This window comes from Hypanus sabinus, chromosome 7 (genome assembly GCF_030144855.1).
Source record: "Hypanus sabinus isolate sHypSab1 chromosome 7, sHypSab1.hap1, whole genome shotgun sequence".
Classification (NCBI taxonomy): domain Eukaryota; kingdom Metazoa; phylum Chordata; class Chondrichthyes; order Myliobatiformes; family Dasyatidae; genus Hypanus; species Hypanus sabinus.
The window spans coordinates 102,287,656-102,309,955 of NC_082712.1; the positions used below are offsets into that span (position 1 = coordinate 102,287,656).

The 22,300-nt window shown below is 60.1% G+C and overlaps 2 protein-coding genes across 4 annotated transcripts in view; both read left to right on the forward strand.

Moving 5' to 3' along the window:
- Positions 1 to 4,492, forward strand: part of acadvl (acyl-CoA dehydrogenase very long chain) — a 165,167-nt gene extending 160,675 nt beyond the window's left edge. For all 3 annotated transcript variants that reach the window (XM_059975317.1, XM_059975318.1, XM_059975319.1), the window contains one exon: positions 2,185 to 4,492. In XM_059975317.1, the coding sequence (XP_059831300.1) occupies positions 2,185 to 2,322 (138 nt within the window). In that variant the 3' untranslated portion in view covers positions 2,323 to 4,492. The remainder of the gene's footprint in view (positions 1 to 2,184) is intronic.
- A 6,436-nt stretch (positions 4,493 to 10,928) lies between these two features.
- On the forward strand, positions 10,929 to 21,849 carry LOC132397520 (mucin-2-like). Its single transcript, XM_059976351.1, has 13 exons — positions 10,929 to 11,242; positions 11,869 to 12,369; positions 13,670 to 13,852; positions 14,098 to 14,445; positions 14,659 to 15,053; positions 15,206 to 15,540; positions 15,659 to 15,792; positions 16,745 to 17,113; positions 17,560 to 17,892; positions 17,963 to 18,475; positions 18,622 to 18,816; positions 18,947 to 19,982; positions 21,655 to 21,849. Exons 1-13 carry the CDS (start codon positions 10,929 to 10,931, stop codon positions 21,847 to 21,849), a joined length of 4,851 nt encoding a protein of 1,616 aa, XP_059832334.1.
- Positions 21,850 to 22,300: the final 451 nt, after the last annotated feature.

Consider the following 22,300-nt stretch of genomic DNA (forward strand, 5'->3'; position numbering starts at 1 on the left):
GGCCAGGAGGTTTGCTAGTGCTGTTTGGATGGAACCAGAGCACCAGGGTGCAGAGGAAGGTGGATGTTAGGGCCGGTAATACAGGCAGAAGCAAAGTAATAGATGCAATGGGACAATGGGATAGTTCGAAGTGTTTGTGCTTTAATACCAGGTTTCAAAAGGTACATTTAATGTCAGAGAAATGCATACAATATATATCCTGAAATTCTTTTCCTTCACAAACATCCATGAAAATGGAGGAATGCCCTAAAGAACAAATGAAGGTTAAATGTTAGAATCTCAAAGACCCCCATAGCCCCTCCTCCCATGCATAAGTAGCAGCAAAGGAATGACCCCCCCCCCCACCAGCAAAAAAGCATCGGCACCCTCCACTGAGCACTCGAGTGCAGCAAAGCATTAGTAAAGACACAAAAACTGCAATATCCCAAAGACTACTCGTTCACCCGCTAATTTGACATTCCCTCTCTCACCACCCCCCATAAGAGAAAAAGTGGTGTCCCTGTTTCACCAGAGGAGTATTATGGGTAAAGGAGATGAACACAAGAGCATGAATCAGTACATGTAACTGCAATATGGCGGTCATTACACAGACTCAGTTGAGATAGGGACAGTAATGGGTGCTTAACGCCCCAGGGTTTTGATGTTTTGGAAAAGATAAAGGGGTGGGATATAGAGGAGGGAGGCAGTTGCACTACTGTTCAGACACAATATCACAGGTGCACTCAGATGGAAGGGCTTGTCTACTAGTCTGTATGGGTCGAACTCCGAAATAGGAAGGGTGCAATCACCCCCCCCCCCATAGGCATCAGGACATTGAAGAACAAATATGCAGGCATTTAAGGAAAGGTGTGAAAACAGTTGTGTTGTATCATGGAGGACTTCTTAGTGCTAGAGGTTTGGATGGAGCAGAATTTGTTAGGTGCATCCAGGTGGGTTTCTTAAATAAAAACATAGATAGTCCAACACACAGATTACTAGAGGAACTCAGCAGGCCAGGCAGAATCTATGGAAATGAATAAATAGTTGATGTTTCAGACTGAGACCCTTCTTCAAGACTGGAAAAGAAAGGGAAAGATGCCAGAATGAAAAGGTGGGGAGGGGGAATGAGGATAGCTAGAAGGTGATAAGTGAAGCCAGGTGGGTGGGAAAGATTAAAGGGCTGGAGAGAAAGCAATCTGATAGGAGAGGAGAGGGACCATAGGGAAAGGGAAGGAGGAGAGGGCACAGGGGTAAGTGGTAGTCAGGTAAGAGGTCAGAGTGGGCAATAGAAGAAGGGGGAGGGGTCCATTTTTACTGGAAGAAGAAATTGATATCCACCTCCTTCCTAATGGCAGCAGCGAAAAGAGCATGGCCTGATGCCTCCAATCACCTTAAAATTATGTCCTCTCATTTCTGCCCTCAAGAAAAGTCTCAGGCTATTCACTCTTACCTTCTTGTACACCTCCATCACCTCTCAGCCTCCTCTGCTCCAAAGAGAAAAGCACTAGCTTAGTCAACCGATCCTCACAAGACATGCTTTTTAATCAGGGCAGCATTCTGGTAAATCTCCTCTGCCTTCCTATAATGAGGCGACCAGAGCTGGACACAATACTCAGATGGAATCTGACCAGGGTTTTGTAGAGCTGTAACATTATCTTTCAGCTCTTGAACTTAATTCCAAATAATTTGTCGGAGTAAGCTTTTAAGCAGAGAGTGGTGAGTGCGTGGGATGGGCTGCCGGTGACGGTGGTAGAGGCGGATACGTTAGGGTCTTTTAAGAAACTCCTGAATAGGTACATGGAGCTTAGAAAAATAGAGGGCTATGGGTAACCCTAGGTAATTTCTAAAGTAAGTACATGTTGGGCACAGCATAGTGGGCCGAAGGGCCTGTATTGTGCTGTAGGTTTTCTATGTAACAACCCTCTCAACTTGCGCAGCAGCTTTGAAGGATCTATGGACATGAACTCCAAGATTCCCTCTTCCCTCTATTGAATCCTGCCATTGATCCTGTTCTCTGCCTTCAAGTTCCACCTTCCCAGGTGAATCACCACACTTCACTAGCTTGAACGCCATCTGCCACCTCTCAGCCCAGCTTTACCTACTGTCAGTATCCTACAAAAGAACAGGAGCCCCAACACCACTGGTCACTGACCTCCAGGGTTTCTAGGTTGAATTCCACCAACTTTCTTCTCCCTTCTGTTCTAGGCTTCGGCTCGTATCTCAGAAAATCTGACCGCCCTCAGCTCCAGCTCTGCGAAGCAGGTCTTCAGGAACATGAAGGCCATCTCTGCATCAGTGGTGGGCAACGGGGGCACTATCACCCCTCACCCACTGGGCTTTTAAGGAATGAACCTCATCAGTTCATTGCAACAGCCAAGAGCCCTCGACCAGGTCTTGGTTCGTAAGGGTTTAATCACAGACCTCATTTCCTGCTGCAGATGGCACCTCTCACTGAGATTCTTCAGCTGTGATTTCTGCAAAGGGTTAATTGTTGTTAATCTACCTGAATCAAGTTTTCATGGCATCAGTGCCATCACAGGGGTTGCAATCATACATCTGTTCGCCATTACATTACTTTTTACAGTGTGGGATAGTATGGAGAGAGCTTCACCTCTATGTCTGACCCCGGGAATGTGTGATAAGATGACAAGCGGGGTTCACTCTGTGTCTGACTCCGAGAGAGTGTGATGGGACTGTGTGGAGGGAGCTTCACTCTGTGTCTGATCCCTGGAGTGTGTGATGGGATGATGTGACTGGCCCATGTTTTCCCAGCCCTTGAGGGTTTGACACTGCTGTTTCCCAGTCTTTGATACCAGTAAAATTATATCCTGGAATTTCCCAGGGAGTTTCAGGAGCATCCAATCAGGATAGGTCTCCCCTGCTGCTGCTTTTTATAACTCTAAGGAAGATGTGGATGCCAGTTCAATGCAATCTCTCAGCTGGGTTCATGGTCCACTGCAGCTTCTGAGTGTAGCATCTTCTTTGTTGCTAATTTTTTTTAAACCTTTAACTTTGAGAGGGGGAAATGATTTGGAAGGAGAGATGCTGGTAATGCCTCCTGTTCTGTGTGTCTCTGTGTGTAGCAGAGAGGTGTGAATGTTGTCAGCACTGTCCCTCTGAAATCCCCATCCACAGATTCCAGCAACCGCCCTTGGGGCTTCTCTCTCTTCAACCCGGGACTGGAGAGAGCCTCCCACTTCACAGACCTGCGACCCCGCTGGAAAGGAGAGGGGTCAAAGGTCGGCTACCTTGGTCAGTAGGATTACTACTCGTCCAGTGCCCTCCGTTTGTCCTGTGGGTCTCTCAGACCAGCATCACAAATGGATCCAAGCCCAACCGTTCACTCAAAGAATTAACACATGGTGCTTCAGTAACTGTAAGCCGTACTCTTATGTAGCAGAAGGAAGTGTGTTTAATCTTTGAATTCAGCTGTGGTCTGCCTTTGGGTTGGAGTCAAGAGAAGAGGTTTGTCAGTAACCCAGACCCTGCTGACTGTCAAACAGGAGAGAAGGTGTTGATGTGGAGAGATTCCTTCCTGCACCAGTACACAATGTATAAACAAGGAGAGGGGTATCTACAAACTTCTCTTGGATCAATCAGAAACATTTTATTATGGATTTTAAGTTTTCAGGAGAAGATCTCTGTCTCACACCCAGGTCACATACCTCCCTTCATCTGCCCTTCTCCTTCCACTGACCCAGATTGTCCCTACTCTGTCCCTCAAACCTGCTCACTCATTCATTGAGATCATGGCCGATCATGCTGCCACCCCTCAGTATCCCAGATCATAGATTTAAATGTATTCATTCCTTCCAGCTTTACACTTTGTATAAGACCATAACACATAGGAACAGAATTAAGCCAGTTGCCCATCAAGTCTGATGCAACTTTCCATTTTGGCTGATTTATTATCGTGCGCAACCCCATTCTCCTGTGCCCTCTGGTCCTAGATCCATCCACAATAGGAAACATCATCTCCACCTATATTTTATCTGAGCCTTTCAATATCCAGAAGGTTTCAATGAGATCCCCTCCCTTAAATTGGAGGTTTCTGAATCCCTCTGCTGATCAAAATAGTTTCCATCCATCCATCCAGAAGACATGATCTCTCTCTGTCTCTGTGCTTCCAAAATCATGAAGATCTCCATGATTGATGTTTCATGGAATAGAAACCTAGCTTCTGGAATCTTGCTGAGGCTGGTAACACTGGCTCATGGACAGCGGGCTGAATGCTCACCTGCATCGGATTATCTTGTGGTTGTGGGCTGTGCTGATGTGGTGTGGTGGGGAGCGCTGCCTTGTACTAGATTATAAGCAAGGATGGAGCTGTACTACATCTCCCATTTCATGAGGGTCTGAACAGTCCCACTGCAATACAGAGTTGAATAGCCACCCCAAACCGGAGGAGAATGTGATTCCCATGTGCGCAGCCCCTGCCTTATGTACAGTTCTGAAACCTTACAAATGTTTTATAAAAATATAAGGACTGAAATAAAATGGCTTCCTTTCCAAACTTCATGTAGTAGTCTTGTTCTGAATTCACAATTCTACAGCAAGTTATAAAAGTCTTTTAAAATCCTGTGGGTGTTAGAAACATAAAATAAAAACAAATTGTCAGGAAGACAGGAGGCTCCCCGGGGAGAAAAACAGTCCGTGTCATAGTCCAGAATCAGTTTTATTATTACTGAAACATGCCGCGCAATGTATTGTTTTGCAGCAGCAGCACAAAGTAAAAATTACATAAAACTACAGTAAAAATGTATATAAATAAAAAATAAAGTATATGAAAAGAGTAAAATAGGAGGGGAGGAAATGTTGAGTGTGTGTCTCCCTGTTCTTCCTCCCTGAAGGTAGTAATGAGAAGAGATTTCATTGTTCGGGGTGATGAGAGTCTTTACTGATGAATGTCGCCTTCTTGAGGCATCACCTTTTGAAGATGTCCTGAATGGTGGGGAGGCTAATGCCTGCAATGGAGCTGGCCAAGTTTACAACTCTTTTTTTCCCAATCCTGTGTATTAGTGCCTCCACAGAAGATGGTGATGAAAGCAGTCATAGTGCTCTCTGCAGTACATCTATTAAAATCTGCACAAGACACACAGTCTCTGCCTCCTCCACCTCAGGCATTCTCAGGGATTACCCCCAGAAGCATAGGAGCAGAATTAGGCCATCTAGCCCATTAAGTTTGTTCTGCCCCATCTTTTTGTCTTCTCCCCAAAACCTTTGACACCATTACTAATCAAGAATCTATGAACATCTGTTTTAAATATGCCCAGTGACTTGGTCTCCACAGTCATTTGTAGCAATAGATTCCACAGGTTCACCACCTGACTCAAGAAATTCCATCTTAATTCTGATTTAAAGGGACATCCTATTCTGAGGCTGTGCTCTGTGGTCCCAGACTCACCCAGTACTGGAAACATCCTCTCCCTATCAATTATTGCATCTATTGTCCCCCTCTTACCCTCCAGCACTCCAGTGAAACCAACGCAGACTCTCCCGTCAGTCCTCAGAACTAAAGGCTTAATGTCCCAATCAGAGAAGGGGCTGTTCTTGACCTAGTCTTCAGAAACGAAGCTGAGCAAGCAGTGGAGGAGATGGTTGGGGAACAGATTGGCAGCCAGAAGCAGCCCTCTAATTTGTTGACACCACTTCTAAAGCCAGAAGAGATTGGAAAATTATTACCAGAACTGTTAGATGTTTATCTAAGTCGTTGATGTAGGTGACAAACAACAATAGGCCCGGCACCACTTGGAGAAACAACCTTTCACCATCACACCCTGCTTTTTACCATTGGATCAACCATGGGAGCCCTGCTAACTCCATCTGTTAACATTGAACTATGGGGTGGGGGAATAGATTCCAGTTGCCCTCCCTGCTGCAGGACTCTGTCTCTTCCAGAAGTAATTATAGTCACTGACTATGAGCTAGGTGAGTGAATGGTCATGATGCTTCCCTCTCCAGGCCAAAGAGAGAAGCATCTGAAAATGTGATGTGGGCAGGTTCAGTGACTCAACTCACGCACTGGGATAGATTGGTAATATAAGGTGGTTGGTATGGAAATTCCACCCAATCATGCGCCCAGGGATGCTACAATCAGTCAACACCTCATTGGGATGGTACCTTCCAGTGTTCCAGGACTCTCAGAAATAGTGTTTGAATAAAATTAAGAGAAGATGGCTTAGGGCACAGGGCAGTAGATTTGGTGGAGGTTACAGAGACAGAATAGTGCAGGGTCCTGAGGGGGATACAGTGACAAGGAGGGGTGCAGGGGCCAGAGGCGTCACAGAACGGGATGATCATACGGAATGGAAGGGGGCACGGATGAGGAGAGTGTAAGGGCTGGAGAGGGGTGTAGGGGCCAGAAAGCTAATGATGATGACTGGCTGCAGGGATGAACGGGTTGATGTATAGGGACTTGGGGCAATGAGCGCAGGGCCAGAGAAGGTCAGATGGATTGTCCACAACTGCGACATTCCCTCTGCTGAACAATCCAATCAGACCCAGTGGTCTACAGTGTCCACCCTCCCCTTTGTCCCAAAGATACCTCACCTACCTTCCTGGGAGAGAGAGAGGGAGGTGATGGAGGAAGATAGGAGAGACGATGGGAAGGGATGATTAGAAAGGAGGGACGAGATAGAGTGGAGGTGGGGTAAGGATAGGGGAGGGGAGGAGTGGATAAGCAGAGGTAGAAAGGAGGGGAAGCGGGAGGGATGGCGTAGGAGGGGAGGGAGAGGAGAGGGTGGGTAAGATCGGAGATGTGTAGGAGGTGAGCTGACAGGAGAGAGGATGGGTAGGCAGGAAAGCGGAGGAATAGGGGTAGGAGGAAGAAAGAGTGCGTAAGGAAGGGACAGAAGAGCCAGGCTGTGCTGCTCTGGAGACCGCTTCTCCGCCCCCGTCTGCTGAGTCTGGACTCGTGTGGGTCTCAGGAGATGTCGGCAGAGCTGAGCTCGCAGTTCTGTGCTGTGGGCGTTCATGTTCGCATTCCCTCTCCGTCTCTCCCCTCTCCTCCTCCCCTATCCCCTCTCCCCTTCTCTCGTCCTCTTCTCCCCCTCTAGCTCTTTCCCTCTCCCCTCTCTCTCCTCCTCTTCCCCTTCTCTAGCTCTTTCCCTCTCTGCAGTCTACCCTCCCCCACAACCCAAAACCCACCCTTCATAAATTCCCATACCTCACTTCCTGAGAAAGGGAGGTAGGTTGACGGGAGGAGATGGAGGAAAATGGGAGATGCAGGAGGGGAAGGGATGGTGGGTTGATGAGGGGAGAGCTAAAAGGGTGGGACGGGATATACAGAAGGGAAGGAAAGGCCGGGTGGTAAGATATAGATGAGAGGGATGACGTGCAGGGGAGGGGACGGAAAGGAGAGAATGGGAAGAACGGAGAGGTATGTGGAGGGGCAGAAGAGACAGTGAGCCAGGCTGTGCCGCTCTGGAGACGGGTATTTCTGCCACTTCCTCCCCCACCGCCCCCGACTGCTGAGTCTCGCCTTGCAGGTGGTGTCGGCAGTGCTGAACTTGCAGTTCTGTGCCGTGGGCGTTCATGTTCGTATCTCCTTTATCTGTATCTCTCCCCTTTTCTTCTCCTCTTCCCTTCTCCCACTCTCCCTCTCCCATCCCTCACTTCCTCCCCCTTCCTCACTCCGTCTCTCTCTCTCCCTCCCCCATCCATCCCATCCTCCTACACTCACCCAACCCTGCTTCTTTCCCTCCTCTACCTGCTCCATTTGCCCATGCATACACTCCTTCTGTCTGCCCCCACCAAGCCCCCTTCCTCGATTCCATTCTCCACCTTCCTCTCCTATCAGATCCCAACATCTGAAGCCCACTCACATTCCTCAATGGTGCTGAGGTTGAGAAGGTTGACAGCTTCAAATTCATTCCCAGGAGTGAACACGGCCAGGAGCCTTTCATGGTCTAACCACATAGATGCCACAGCCAAGGAAACTCACCAACACCTCTGGTTCCATCCATCTTCACCAATTTGTATCAATGCCCTGCAAACCATCCTATCCAGATGCATTCCGGCTCAACACATCACAGGGAAAAGCATCCTCTCTGTGGATTCTGTCGCACTGCCTAGGTAAAGCATCGTTTTCAAAGACAAGACAACAAAACGCTGGTAGAACACAGCAGGTCAGGCAGCATCTATAGGGAGAAGCATTGTCGACGTTTCAAGCCGAGACCCTTCGTCAGGACTAACGGAAAAAAAGAGATAGTAAGAGATTTGAAAGTGGGGGGGGGAGGAGAAGACCTGAAATGATAGGAGAGGACTGGAGGGACTGAAGCTAAGAGCTGGAAAGTTGATTGGCAAAAGGGATACAAGGCTGGAGAAGGGGGAGTATCATAGGACAGAAGGCCAGAAGGCCTTGGAAGAAAGAAAGGGGAGGGGAGCACTAGAAGAAGATGGAGAGCAGGCAAGGAGTCATTATGAGAGGGACAGAGAGAGAAAAAAAATTAATTAAAAATTAGGGATGGGGTAAGAAGAGGAGGAGGGGCATTAACGGGTTAGAGAAGTCAACGTTCATGCCATCAGGTTGGAGGATACCCAGATGGAATATAAGGTGTTGTTCCTCCAACCTGAGTGTGGCTTAATCTTGACAGTAGAGAAGGCCATGGATAGACATAACAGAATGGGACATAGAATTAAAATGTGTGGCCACTGGGAGATCCTGCTTTCTCTGGCGGACCGAGTGTAGGTGTTCGGCGAAACGGTCTCCCAGTCTGTGTCGGGTCTCACCAATATATAAAAGGCCACACCGGGAACACCGGACGCAGTATACCACACCAGCCGACTCACAGGTGAAGTGTCGCCTCACCTGGAAGGACTGTCTGGGGCCCTGAATGGTGGTGAGGGAGGAAGTATAAGGGCAGGTGTAGCACTTGTTCCACTTGCAAGGATAAATGCCGGGAGGGAGATCGGTGAGAAAAGATGGAGGGTATGAATGGACAAAGGAGTCACGTATGAAGCGATCCCTGCGGAAAGCAGAAAGGGGGGAGGGAAGGATGTGCTTGGTTGTGGGATCCCATTGGAGATGCTGGAAAATTATATGTTGGACACGGAAACTGGTGGGGTGGTAGGTGAGGACAAGAGGAACCCTATCCCTAGTGGGATGGCGGGAGGATGGGGTGAGAGCAGATGTGCATGAAATGGGAGAGATGCTTTTGAGGGCAGATTTGATGGTGGAGGAAGGGAAGCCCCTTTCTTTAAAAAAGGAAGACATCTTCATCCTGGAATTAAAAGCCTCATTCTGAGAGCAGATGCAGTGGAGATGGAGGAATTGAGAGAAGGGGGATGGCATTTTTACATTCTTTCTTCCAAAGTCTTCTGTCCTATGATACTCCCCCTTCTCCAGCCTTGTATCCCATTTGCCAATCAATTTCCCAGCTCTTGGCTTCATCCCTCCCCCTCCTGTCTTCTGTCTCCTCCTCCCCCTCCACTTTCAAATTTACTATCTCTTTTTTCCATTAATGTTGACAGAGTCTCGACCCAAAGCATCGACTGTACTTCTTCCTGTAGATGCTGTGTTCCACCAGCATTTTGTGTGTTGCTTGGATTTCCAGCATCTGCAGATTTTCTTGTTTTTGCATTTTCAAAGATGTTCTGTCTTCGCCCCTCTGCCTGAAAGCACGACCACCAGACTCAAACACAGCTTCTATCCCACTGTTACCTGACTTCAATTCTTACCTTGAATGATGAGATCGATTCTTGACCTGACAAACTATTTTGTTACGATTGTTTTCCTGCACTTTATTCTGAAGTTATTGTTTTACCTTGTTCCATCTCAGTGCATTTTGTAATGGTCTGATCTCTATGAACAGTACACAAGACAAGTTTTTCACTGTATCTCAGTACATGTGACACTAATAAACCAATTCCAATTCCCTTGTTGCTCCCGTCTCCCAATTACTGTTGCCATTCCAACTCTCCTCCTCCACCTGCCCATCCCCCTTCTCACCTGTCAGTTCCAGTCGCCTGTTTATACATAGACAGCTTCCCTCTACACTTTCCTTCCAGACGAAAGGTCTCAAATTCAAGACTTTGTCTGTCCATCTCCCCCTGGAGCTGCTGCCTGACTTGCTGAGTTCCTCTTGCTGAAAGACTGTTTACCAGTCTGTGTCTTATGTAAAGCATTGAGTCATATATGACTGAAACACGCCCTTCGGACCAGCTGGCCAAGATTCCTATTTAAACTCATCCCATTTGCCGGTGTGCGGCCGATATCCCGCAAACCCTTACCTGTCCAAGAACTTTTTTTAAACGTTGTTAAAGTACCTGCCTCGAACACTCCTGCTGGCAGTTCGTTCCAAATGCTGACCGTCCTCTTGGTGAAAATGTTTCCCCTCAGGTCCCAAAAGAACTTCCTCCTCCCCCACCCTCCCACTTTAAAACTGTACCTTCTAGTTCTTGATTTCCCAATGCACTATGTGCATTCACGCCGTCTATGCGCCTCTATAAGGTCGCCCCTCATGCCAGTGAAAACAGTCCCAGCCCGGGTTCAGTTGCCAGCGCCGCTGCTCCGGGCGCCTCCTGGTCACGTGGGGTTCCTTCCGCCGCTCGCGTTCCTTCACACCGTCCAAAGCCAGAGGGTTAGCAAGTTGTGGGCATGCTTTGTTGGCACCAGAGGCGAACCTGTTTCCATGTACGTGTGGCAAATTAAAAGCTAATCTTTAACAAACTTTTCCCTGGGGAAAGCCAAGGGGCACAGTTTTCGGGCAGGAGGGGAAAGGTTTAGAAGGGACCTGGGGGAGATGGTCTTCGCGCAGAGGATGGTAAGTACCCGGGACAAGCTGTGGAGGAACTGGGTGAGGCTGGTACGATAGTAGTATTTGGAAAGCGCTTGGATCATTTCATGGAGGGGCGGGTCTGCGGGGTTTCCCAACCTTTTTTATGCCGTGGACCCCTGTCTTAGAGAGAGAGATGGGCACACACGGGAAAACGGGACGAGCTGAGTGGGTATGGTGGACTGTATCCATCTGCTGGAGGAACTCGGGGTGTGGGAAGGTGTTCTCCACGTCTCCGGTCCAGAGCGGCAGTCATGGCCCTTGGGGTTTCCAGGGCCACAATCCCACGGTACAATTACTGCGAACTTCTCCCTGAAGGAGCTGAGAAACCACAGTGAGTGGAATCCCCGTAGGGACAGCAGCCGGCAGCTCGGGCCCACCACAACCCCGAAAAAGAACAGGATTATTACACTCTGCCAAGCTCCCAGCGCCGGCCAGCGAACCAATCCTATTCCCTCGGGCGCTCGGTTAAACGCAATCATCTCCCAGTACAAAGCAAAACTCCTCCGCAGTGCTGGCTCTCGGTGTCCTGGTCTTGATTTATCACCAATAAACCAAGGTCAGGTTCTGATTTCTGACATCCCATCCCATCCCAGCACCTTCCTTCTCGGAGGCAGGAACAGCTATCTATCCCGTCGCCCACTATCAAGATTTCCGAACGACTCCTGAAACCCTGATCTCAATTTCGTTATTTCCTGCCCCTTTTTAAGTGTCGTTTTTTTGTGTGTGATTTATAGTAATTGTGTGTCTGCACTGCGTTGCCGACACGAAACAACAAATTTCGCTGAGAGTCTGCTGATGCAGGAAATTTTGAGCAACGTACACAAGATGTTTCTGCCCCCTTCCTTTCCAGTCCTATTGAGGGGTCTCGGCCTGAAACGTCGATTATTTCTTCCCTTCTGTGTACACGATGTCCATCTTCTACACATTCATGCGTCCATGTAAGAGCTTCTAGCACATCCGCCCCCACCGCCACTCCCAGCAGCGCAACCCCGGCCCCCACCGCCACTCCCAGCAGCGCATCCCCGGCCCCCACCGCCACTCCCAGCAGCGCATCCCCGGTCTCCTCCCCCACTCCCAGCAGCGCATCCCCGGCCCCCACCGCCACTCCCAGCAGCGCAACCCCGGCCCCCACCGCCACTCCCAGCAGCGCATCCCCGGTCCCCACCGGCACTCCCAGCAGCGCATCCCCGGTCCCCACCGCCACTCCCAGCAGCGCATCCCCGGTCTCCTCCGCCACTCCCAGCAGCGCATCCCCGGTCTCCTCCGCCACTCCCAGCAGCGCATCCGCGGCCCCCACCGCCACTCCCAGCAGTGCATCCCCGGTCTCCTCCGCCACTCCCAGCAGCGCATCCCCGGCCCCCACCGCCACTCCCAGCAGCGCATCCCCGGTCCCCACCACCACTCCCAGCAGCGCATCCCCGGCCTCCTCCACCACTCCCAGCAGCGCATCCCCGGCCTCCTCCACCACTCCCAGCAGCGCATCCCCGGCCTCCTCCACCACTCCCAACTGCGCATCCCCGGTCCCCACCACCACTCCCAGCAGCGCATCCCCGGCCTCCACCGCCACTCCCAGCAGCGCATCCCCGGCCCCCACCGCCACTCCCAGCAGCGCATACCCGGTCCCCACCGGCACTCCCAGCAGCGCATCCCCGGTCCCCACCGCCACTCCCAGCAGCGCATCCCCGGTCCCCACCGGCACCCCCAGCAGCGCATCCCCGGCCTCCTCCGCCACTCCCAGCAGCGCATCCCCGGTCCTCACCGCCACTCCCAGCAGCGCATCCCTGACCCCCACCGCCACTCCCAGCAGCGCATCCCCGGCCCCCACCGCCACTCCCAGCAGCGCATCCCCGGTCTCCACCGCCACTCCCAGCAGCGCACCCCGGTCCCCACCGCCACTCCCAGCAGCGCATCCCCGGCCCCCACCGCCACTCCCAGCAGTGCATCCCCGGTCCCCACCGCCACTCCCAGCAGCGCATCCCCGGCCCCCACAGCCACTCCCAGCAGTGCATCCCCGGTCCCCACCGCCACTCCCAGCAGCGCATCCCCGGTCTCCTCCCCCACTCCCAGCAGCGCATCCCCGGCCCCCACCGCCACTCCCAGCAGTGCATCCCCGGTCCACACCGCCACTCCCAGCAGCGCATCCCCGGCCTCCACCGCCACTCCCAGCAGTGCATCCCCGGTCTCCTCCGCCACTCCCAGCAGCGCATCCCCGGCCCCCACCTCCACTCCCAGCAGCGCATCCCCGGCCTCCTCCACCACTCCCAACTGCGCATCCCCGGTCCCCACCACCACTCCCAGCAGCGCATCCCCGGCCTCCACCGCCACTCCCAGCAGCGCATCCCCGGCCCCCACCGCCACTCCCAGCAGCGCATACCCGGTCCCCACTGGCACTCCCAGCAGCGCATCCCCGGTCCCCACCGCCACTCCCAGCAGCGCATCCCCGGTCCCCACCGGCACCCCCAGCAGCGCATCCCCGGCCTCCTCCGCCACTCCCAGCAGCGCATCCCCGGTCCTCACCGCCACTCCCAGCAGCGCATCCCTGACCCCCACCGCCACTCCCAGCAGCGCATCCCCGGCCCCCACCGCCACTCCCAGCAGCGCATCCCCGGTCTCCACCGCCACTCCCAGCAGCGCACCCCGGTCCCCACCGCCACTCCCAGCAGCGCATCCCCGGCCCCCACCGCCACTCCCAGCAGTGCATCCCCGGTCCCCACCGCCACTCCCAGCAGCGCATCCCCGGCCCCCACCGCCACTCCCAGCAGTGCATCCCCGGTCCCCACCGCCACTCCCAGCAGCGCATCCCCGGTCTCCTCCCCCACTCCCAGCAGCGCATCCCCGGCCCCCACCGCCACTCCCAGCAGTGCATCCCCGGTCCGCACCGCCACTCCCAGCAGCGCATCCCCGGCCTCCACCGCCACTCCCAGCAGTGCATCCCCGGTCTCCTCCGCCACTCCCAGCAGCGCATCCCCGGCCCCCACCTCCACTCCCAGCAGCGCATCCCCGGCCCCCACCGCCACTCCCAGCAGTGCAACCCCGGTCTCCTCCGCCACTCCCAGCAGCGCATCCCCGGCCCCCACCGCCACTCCCAGCAGCGCATCCCCGGCCCCCACCGCCACTCCCAGCAGTGCATCCCCGGCCCCCACCGCCACTCCCAGCAGTGCATCCCCGGTCTCCACCGCCACTCCCAGCAGCGCACCCCGGTCCCCACCGCCACTCCCAGCAGCGCATCCCCGGCCCCCACCGCCACTCCCAGCAGCGCATCCCCGGTCTCCTCCCCCACTCCCAGCAGCGCATCCCCGGCCCCCACCGCCACTCCCAGCAGTGCATCCCCGGTCCCCACCGCCACTCCCAGCAGCGCATCCCCGGCCTCCACCGCCACTCCCAGCAGTGCATCCCCGGTCTCCTCCGCCACTCCCAGCAGCGCATCCCCGGCCCCCACCGCCACTCCCAGCAGCGCATCCCCGGCCCCCACCGCCACTCCCAGCAGCGCATCCCCGGCCCCCACCGCCACTCCCAGCAGTGCATCCACGGTCCCCACCGCCACTCCCAGCAGCGCATCCCCGGCCTCCACCGCCACTCCCAGCAGTGCATCCCCGGTCTCCTCCGCCACTCCCAGCAGCGCATCCCCGGTCTCCTCCGCCACTCCCAGCAGCGCATCCCCGGTCCCCACCGCCACTCCCAGCAGCGCATCCCCGGTCCCCACCGCCACTCCCAGCAGCGTATCCCCGGCCCCCACCGCCACTCCCAGCAGTGTATCCCCGGTCCCCACCGCCACTCCCAGCAGCGCATCCCCGGCCTCCACCGCCACTCCCAGCAGCGCATACCCGGTCCCCACCGCCACTCCCAGCAGCGCATCCCCGGCCCCCACCGCCACTCCCAGCAGCGCATCCCCGGCCCCCACCGCCACTCCCAGCAGTGCATCCCCGGTCTCCTCCGCCACTCCCAGCAGCGCATCCCCGGTCCCCACCGCCACTCCCAGCAGCGCATCCCCGGCCCCCACCGCCACTCCCAGCAGTGCATCCCCGGTCCCCACCGCCACTCCCAGCAGCGCATCCCCGGCCTCCACCGCCACTCCCAGCAGTGCATCCCCGGTCTCCTCCGCCACTCCCAGCAGCGCATCCCCGGTCTCCTCCGCCACTCCCAGCAGCGCATCCCCGGTCCCCACCGCCACTCCCAGCAGCGCATCCCCGGTCCCCACCGGCACTCCCAGCAGCGCATCCCCGGCCTCCTCCGCCACTCCCAGCAGCGCATCCACGGTCCCCACCGCCACTCCCAGCAGCGCATCCCCGGCCCCCACCGCCACTCCCAGCAGTGCATCCCCGGTCCCCACCGCCACTCCCAGCAGCGCATCCCGGCCCCCACCGCCACTCCCAGCAGTGCATCCCCGGTCCCCACCGCCACTCCCAGCAGCACATCCCCGGCCTCCACCGCCACTCCCAGCAGTGCATCCCCGGTCTCCTCCGCCACTCCCAGCAGCGCATCCCCGGTCTCCTCCGCCACTCCCAGCAGCGCATCCCCGGTCCCCACCGCCACTCCCAGCAGCGCATCCCCGGTCCCCACCGGCACTCCCAGCAGCGCATCCCCGGCCTCCTCCGCCACTCCCAGCAGCGCATCCCTGACCCCCACCGCCTCTCCCAGCAGCGCATCCCCGGTCCCCACCGCCACTCCCAGCAGCGCATCCCCGGTCTCCTCCGCCACTCCCAGCAGCGCATCCCCGGTACCCACCGCCATTCCCAGCAGCGCAACCCCGGCCCCCACCGCCACTCCCAGCAGCGCATCCCCGGTCCCCACCGCCACTCCCAACTGCGCATCCCCGGCCTCCTCCGCCACTCCCAGCAGCGCATCCCCGGTCTCCACCGCCACTCCCAGCAGCGCACCCCGGTCCCCACCGCCACTCCCAGCAGTGCATCCCCGGCCCCCACCGCCACTCCCAGCAGCGCATCCCCGGCCTCCTCCGCCACTCCCAGCATCGCATCCCCGGTCTCCTCCGCCACTCCCAACTGCGCATCCCCGGCCTCCTCCGCCACTCCCAGCAGCGCATCCCTGACCCCCACCGCCACTCCCAGCAGCGCATCCCCGGTCCCCACCGCCACTCCCAGCAGCGCATCCCCGGCCCCCACCGCCACTCCCAGCAGCGCATCCCCCGGCCCCCACCGCCACTCCCAGCAGCGCATCCCCGTTCCCCACCGCCACTCCCAGCAGCGCATCCCCGGCCTCCACCGCCACTCCCAGCAGCGCATCCCCGGCCCCCACCGCCACTCCCAGCAGCGCATCCCCGGCCCCCACCGCCACTCCCAGCAGCGCATCCCCGGCCTCCACCGCCACTCCCAGCAGCGCATCCCCGGTCCCCACCGCCACTCCCAGCAGCGCATCCCCGGCCCCCACCGCCACTCCCAGCAGCGCATCCCCGGTCCCCACCGCCACTCCCAGCAGCGCATCCCCGGTCCCCACCGCCACTCCCAGCAGCGCATCCCCGGCCCCCACCGCCACTCCCAGCAGTGCATCCCCGGTCCCCACCGCCACTCCCAGCAGCGCATCCCCGGCCTCCACCGCCACTCCCAGCAGCGCAACCCCGGCCCCCACCGCCACTCCCAGCAGCGCATCCCGGGTCTCCTCCGCCACTCCCAGCAGCGCATCCCCGGTCCCCACCGCCACTCCCAGCAGCGCATCCCCGGTCCCCACCGGCACTCCCAGCAGCGCATCCCCGGCCTCCTCCACCACCCAGCAGCGCATCCCCGGTCCTCACCACCACTCCCAGCAGCGCATCCCCGGTCCCCACCGGCACTCCCAGCAGCGCATCCCCGGCCTCCTCCACCACCCAGCAGCGCATCCCCGGTCCTCACCACCACTCCCAGCAGCGCATCCCTGACCCCCACCGCCTCTCCCAGCAGCGCATCCCCGGTCCCCACCGCCACTCCCAGCAGCGCATCCCCGGCCCCCACCGCCACTCCCAGCAGCGCATCCCCGGTCTCCTCCGCCACTCCCAGCAGCGCATCCCCGGTCCCCACCGCCATTCCCAGCAGCGCATCCCCGGTCCCCACCGCCACACCCAGCAGCGCATCCCCGGCCTCCACCGCCACTCCCAGCAGCGCATCCCCGGCCCCCACCGCCACTCCCAGCAGCGCATCCCCGGCCCCCACCGCCACTCCCAGCAGCGCATCCCCGGCCTCCACCGCCACTCCCAGCAGCGCATCCCCGGTCCCCACCGCCACTCCCAGCAGCGCATCCCCGGTCCCCACCGCCACTCCCAGCAGCGCATCCCCGGCCCCCACCGCCACTCCCAGCAGCGCATCCCCGGCCTCCACCGCCACTCCCAGCAGCGCAACCCCGGCCCCCACCGCCACTCCCAGCAGCGCATCCCGGGTCTCCTCCGCCACTCCCAGCAGCGCATCCCCGGTCCCCACCGCCACTCCCAGCAGCGCATCCCCGGTCCCCACCGGCACTCCCAGCAGCGCATCCCCGGCCTCCTCCACCACCCAGCAGCGCATCCCCGGTCCTCACCACCACTCCCAGCAGCGCATCCCCGGTCCCCACCGGCACTCCCAGCAGCGCATCCCCGGCCTCCTCCACCACCCAGCAGCGCATCCCCGGTCCTCACCACCACTCCCAGCAGCGCATCCCTGACCCCCACCGCCTCTCCCAGCAGCGCATCCCCGGTCCCCACCGCCACTCCCAGCAGCGCATCCCCGGCCCCCACCGCCACTCCCAGCAGCGCATCCCCGGTCTCCTCCGCCACTCCCAGCAGCGCATCCCCGGTCCCCACCGCCATTCCCAGCAGCGCATCCCCGGTCCCCACCGCCACTCCCAGCAGCGCATCCCCGGCCTCCACCGCCACTCCCAGCAGCGCATCCCCGGCCCCCACCGCCACTCCCAGCAGCGCATCCCCGGCCCCCACCGCCACTCCCAGCAGCGCATCCCCGGCCTCCACCGCCACTCCCAGCAGCGCATCCCCGGTCCCCACCGCCACTCCCAGCAGCGCATCCCCGGTCCCCACCGCCACTCCCAGCAGCGCATCCCCGGTCTCCTCCGCCACTCCCAGCAGCGCATCCCCGGTCCCCACCGCCACTCCCAGCAGCGCATCCCCGGTCCCCACCGGCACTCCCAGCAGCGCATCCCCGGCCTCCTCCACCACCCAGCAGCGCATCCCCGGTCCTCACCACCACTCCCAGCAGCGCATCCCTGACCCCCACCGCCTCTCCCAGCAGCGCATCCCCGGCCCCCACCGCCACTCCCAGCAGTGCATCCCCGGTCTCCTCCGCCACTCCCAGCAGCGCATCCCCGGTCCCCACCGCCACTCCCAGCAGCGCATCCCCGGTCCCCACCGGCACTCCCAGCAGCGCATCCCCGGCCTCCTCCGCCACTCCCAGCAGCGCATCCCCGGTCCTCACCACCACTCCCAGCAGCGCATCCCTGACCCCCACCGCCTCTCCCAGCAGCGCATCCCCGGTCCCCACCGCCACTCCCAGCAGCGCATCCCCGGCCCCCACCGCCACTCCCAGCAGCGCATCCCCGGTCTCCTCCGCCACTCCCAGCAGCGCATCCCCGGTCCCCACCGCCATTCCCAGCAGCGCAACCCCGGCCCCCACCGCCACTCCCAGCAGCGCATCCCCGGTCCCCACCGCCACTCCCAACTGCGCATCCCCGGCCTCCTCCGCCACTCCCAGCAGCGCATCCCCGGTCCCCACCGCCACTCCCAGCAGCGCATCCCGGCCCCCACCGCCACTCCCAGCAGTGCATCCCCGGTCTCCTCCGCCACTCCCAGCAGCGCATCCCCGGTCTCCTCCGCCACTCCCAGCAGCGCATCCCCGGTCCCCACCGCCACTCCCAGCAGCGCATCCCCGGTCCCCACCGGCACTCCCAGCAGCGCATCCCCGGCCTCCTCCGCCACTCCCAGCAGCGCATCCCCGGTCCTCACCGCCACTCCCAGCAGCGCATCCCTGACCCCCACCGCCTCTCCCAGCAGCGCATCCCCGGTCCCCACCGCCACTCCCAGCAGCGCATCCCCGGTCCCCACCGGCACTCCCAGCAGCGCATCCCCGGCCTCCTCCACCACCCAGCAGCGCATCCCCGGTCCTCACCACCACTCCCAGCAGCGCATCCCTGACCCCCACCGCCTCTCCCAGCAGCGCATCCCCGGTCCCCACCGCCACTCCCAGCAGCGCATCCCCGGCCCCCACCGCCACTCCCAGCAGCGCATCCCCGGTCTCCTCCGCCACTCCCAGCAGCGCATCCCCGGTCCCCACCGCCATTCCCAGCAGCGCATCCCCGGTCCCCACCGCCACTCCCAGCAGCGCATCCCCGGCCTCCACCGCCACTCCCAGCAGCGCATCCCCGGCCCCCACCGCCACTCCCAGCAGCGCATCCCCGGCCCCCACCGCCACTCCCAGCAGCGCATCCCCGGCCTCCACCGCCACTCCCAGCAGCGCATCCCCGGTCCCCACCGCCACTCCCAGCAGCGCATCCCCGGCCCCCACCGCCACTCCCAGCAGCGCATCCCCGGTCCCCACCGCCACTCCCAGCAGCGCATCCCCGGTCCCCACCGCCACTCCCAGCAGCGCATCCGCGGCCCCCACCGCCACTCCCAGCAGTGCATCCCCGGCCTCCACCGCCACTCCCAGCAGCGCATCCCCGACCCCCACCGCCACTCCCAGCAGCGCATCCCCGGTCCCCACCGCCACTCCCAGCAGCGCATCCCCGGCCCCCACCGCCACTCCCAGCAGCGCATCCCCGGCCCCCACCGCCACTCCCAGCAGCGCATCCCCGGTCCCCACCGCCACTCCCAGCAGCGCATCCCCGGCCTCCACCGCCACTCCCAGCAGCGCATCCCCGGTCCCCACCGCCACTCCCAGCAGCGCATCCCCGGTCCCCACCGCCACTCCCAGCAGCGCATCCCCGGCCCCCACCGCCACTCCCAGCAGTGTATCCCCGGTCCCCACCGCCACTCCCAGCAGCGCATCCCCGGCCTCCACCGCCACTCCCAGCAGCGCATCCCCGGTCCCCACCGCCACTCCCAGCAGCGCATCCCCGGCCCCCACCGCCACTCCCAGCAGCGCATCCCCGGCCCCCACCGCCACTCCCAGCAGTGCATCCCCGGTCTCCTCCGCCACTCCCAGCAGCGCATCCCCGGTCCTCACCACCACTCCCAGCAGCGCATCCCTGACCCCCACCGCCTCTCCCAGCAGCGCATCCCCGGTCCCCACCGCCACTCCCAGCAGTGCATCCCCGGTCTCCTCCGCCACTCCCAGCAGCGCATCCCCGGTCCCCACCGCCACTCCCAGCAGCGCATCCCCGGTCCCCACCGGCACTCCCAGCAGCGCATCCCCGGCCTCCTCCGCCACTCCCAGCAGCGCATCCCCGGTCCTCACCACCACTCCCAGCAGCGCATCCCTGACCCCCACCGCCTCTCCCAGCAGCGCATCCCCGGTCCCCACCGCCACTCCCAGCAGCGCATCCACGGCCCCCACCGCCACTCCCAGCAGCGCATCCCCGGTCTCCTCCGCCACTCCCAGCAGCGCATCCCCGGTCCCCACCGCCATTCCCAGCAGCGCAACCCCGGCCCCCACCGCCACTCCCAGCAGCGCATCCCCGGTCCCCACCGCCACTCCCAACTGCGCATCCCCGGCCTCCTCCGCCACTCCCAGCAGCGCATCCCCGGTCTCCACCGCCACTCCCAGCAGCGCACCCCGGTCCCCACCGCCACTCCCAGCAGTGCATCCCCGGCCCCCACCGCCACTCCCAGCAGCGCATCCCCGGCCTCCTCCGCCACTCCCAGCATCGCATCCCCGGTCTCCTCCGCCACTCCCAACTGCGCATCCCCGGCCTCCTCCGCCACTCCCAGCAGCGCATCCCTGACCCCCACCGCCACTCCCAGCAGCGCATCCCCGGTCCCCACCGCCACTCCCAGCAGCGCATCCCCGGCCCCCACCGCCACTCCCAGCAGCGCATCCCCCGGTCCCCACCGCCACTCCCAGCAGCGCATCCCCGGCCCCCACCGCCACTCCCAGCAGCGCATCCCCGGCCCCCACCGCCACTCCCAGCAGCGCATCCCCGGCCTCCACCGCCACTCCCAGCAGCGCATCCCCGGTCCCCACCGCCACTCCCAGCAGCGCATCCCCGGCCCCCACCACCACTCCCAGCAGCGCATCCCCGGTCCCCACCGCCACTCCCAGCAGCGCATCCCCGGTCCCCACCGCCACTCCCAGCAGCGCATCCGCGGCCCCCACCGCCCCTCCCAGCAGCGCATCCCCCGGCCCCCACCGCCACTCCCAGCAGCGCATCCCCGACCCCCACCGCCACTCCCAGCAGCGCATCCCCGGTCCCCACCGCCACTCCCAGCAGCGCATCCCCGGCCCCCACCGCCACTCCCAGCAGCGCATCCCCGGCCCCCACCGCCACTCCCAGCAGCGCATCCCCGGTCCCCACCGCCACTCCCAGCAGCGCATCCCCGGCCTCCACCGCCACTCCCAGCAGCGCATCCCCGGCCCCCACCGCCACTCCCAGCAGCGCATCCCCGGCCCCCACCGCCACTCCCAGCAGCGCATCCCCGGTCCCCACCGCCACTCCCAGCAGCGCATCCCCTGCCCCCACCGCCACTCCCAGCAGCGCATCCCCGGTCCCCACCGCCACTCCCAGCAGCGCATCCCCGGTCCCCACCGCCACTCCCAGCAGCGCATCCGCGGCCCCCACCTCCACTCCCAGCAGCGCATCCCCGGCCTCCACCGCCACTCCCAGCAGCGCATCCCTGACCCTCACCACTCTCTGTGTAAACAAACGAGCCCCTCACAACTCCTTTGAAATCACCCCGCCTCACCTTAAATGTCTGTCCTCTGGTCTTAGACACATCTCAACTGTCTGCGGAGAGATATTGACTGTCTATCCTCCTGTAAACCTCTATCAGGTCTCTCGTCAGCCGCCAGCACACCCCAACGTTGCTCTCATTAGACACAGGAGACGGCTGACGCTGGAATCTGGACTAACACGCAGTCTGCTGGAGCAACTCGGGGGTTCGAGCAGCATCAGTGGGAAGAAAAGAGCTGTCAACGTTTCAAGTCGAGACTCTGCATCAAATTTCACCCCCTCGGATGCTGCCTGACCTGCTGGGTTCGTCCAGCTGATTATGTGTTTCCCTAGTTTGTCCAACCTCGCCCTTTTTAGCACATGCCCGCTGACTCACTGTAATACTCCTCTGATCCTCTCCAGCAATAGGGTGAGCAGAAGTGAATTCAATATCCCGCATATTGGAACAGAGAGATCTAATGGTGCACAAGCCCTTAGTGTTTCCAGGCAAGTTGAATGGGTGGTTAAGAAGGTGTGGGGTGTGTTGCTCTTCATTAGCTGGGGGATTGATTTCAAGAGCTACCAAGGTAATGTTGCCGCTCGATAAACTCTGGTTAGACCACACGGAGTATAGTGTTCAGTTCTGGTCACCCTATTATAGGAAGGATGAGGGTGCAGAGGAGATTTACCAGGATTAGTGAGCGAGCTGAGGTTCTTCTTTTCGGAGCAAAACAGACTGAGAGGTGATTTGATACAAGAAGACAAGA

Bases quoted from the DNA above. Each gene is read 5' to 3' on its own strand.
- LOC132397520 (XM_059976351.1), top strand. From the start codon at position 10,929: ATGGTGGACTGTATCCATCTGCTGGAGGAACTCGGGGTGTGGGAAGGT. The intron at 12,370-13,669 runs ATACCCGGTCCC...CCCGGCCTCCAC, and splicing joins ACCGCCACTCCCAGCAGCGC to CGCCACTCCCAGCAGTGCAT. The intron at 19,983-21,654 runs GTCTCCTCCGCC...AACCTCTATCAG, and splicing joins CTCCCAGCAGTGCATCCCCG to GTCTCTCGTCAGCCGCCAGC.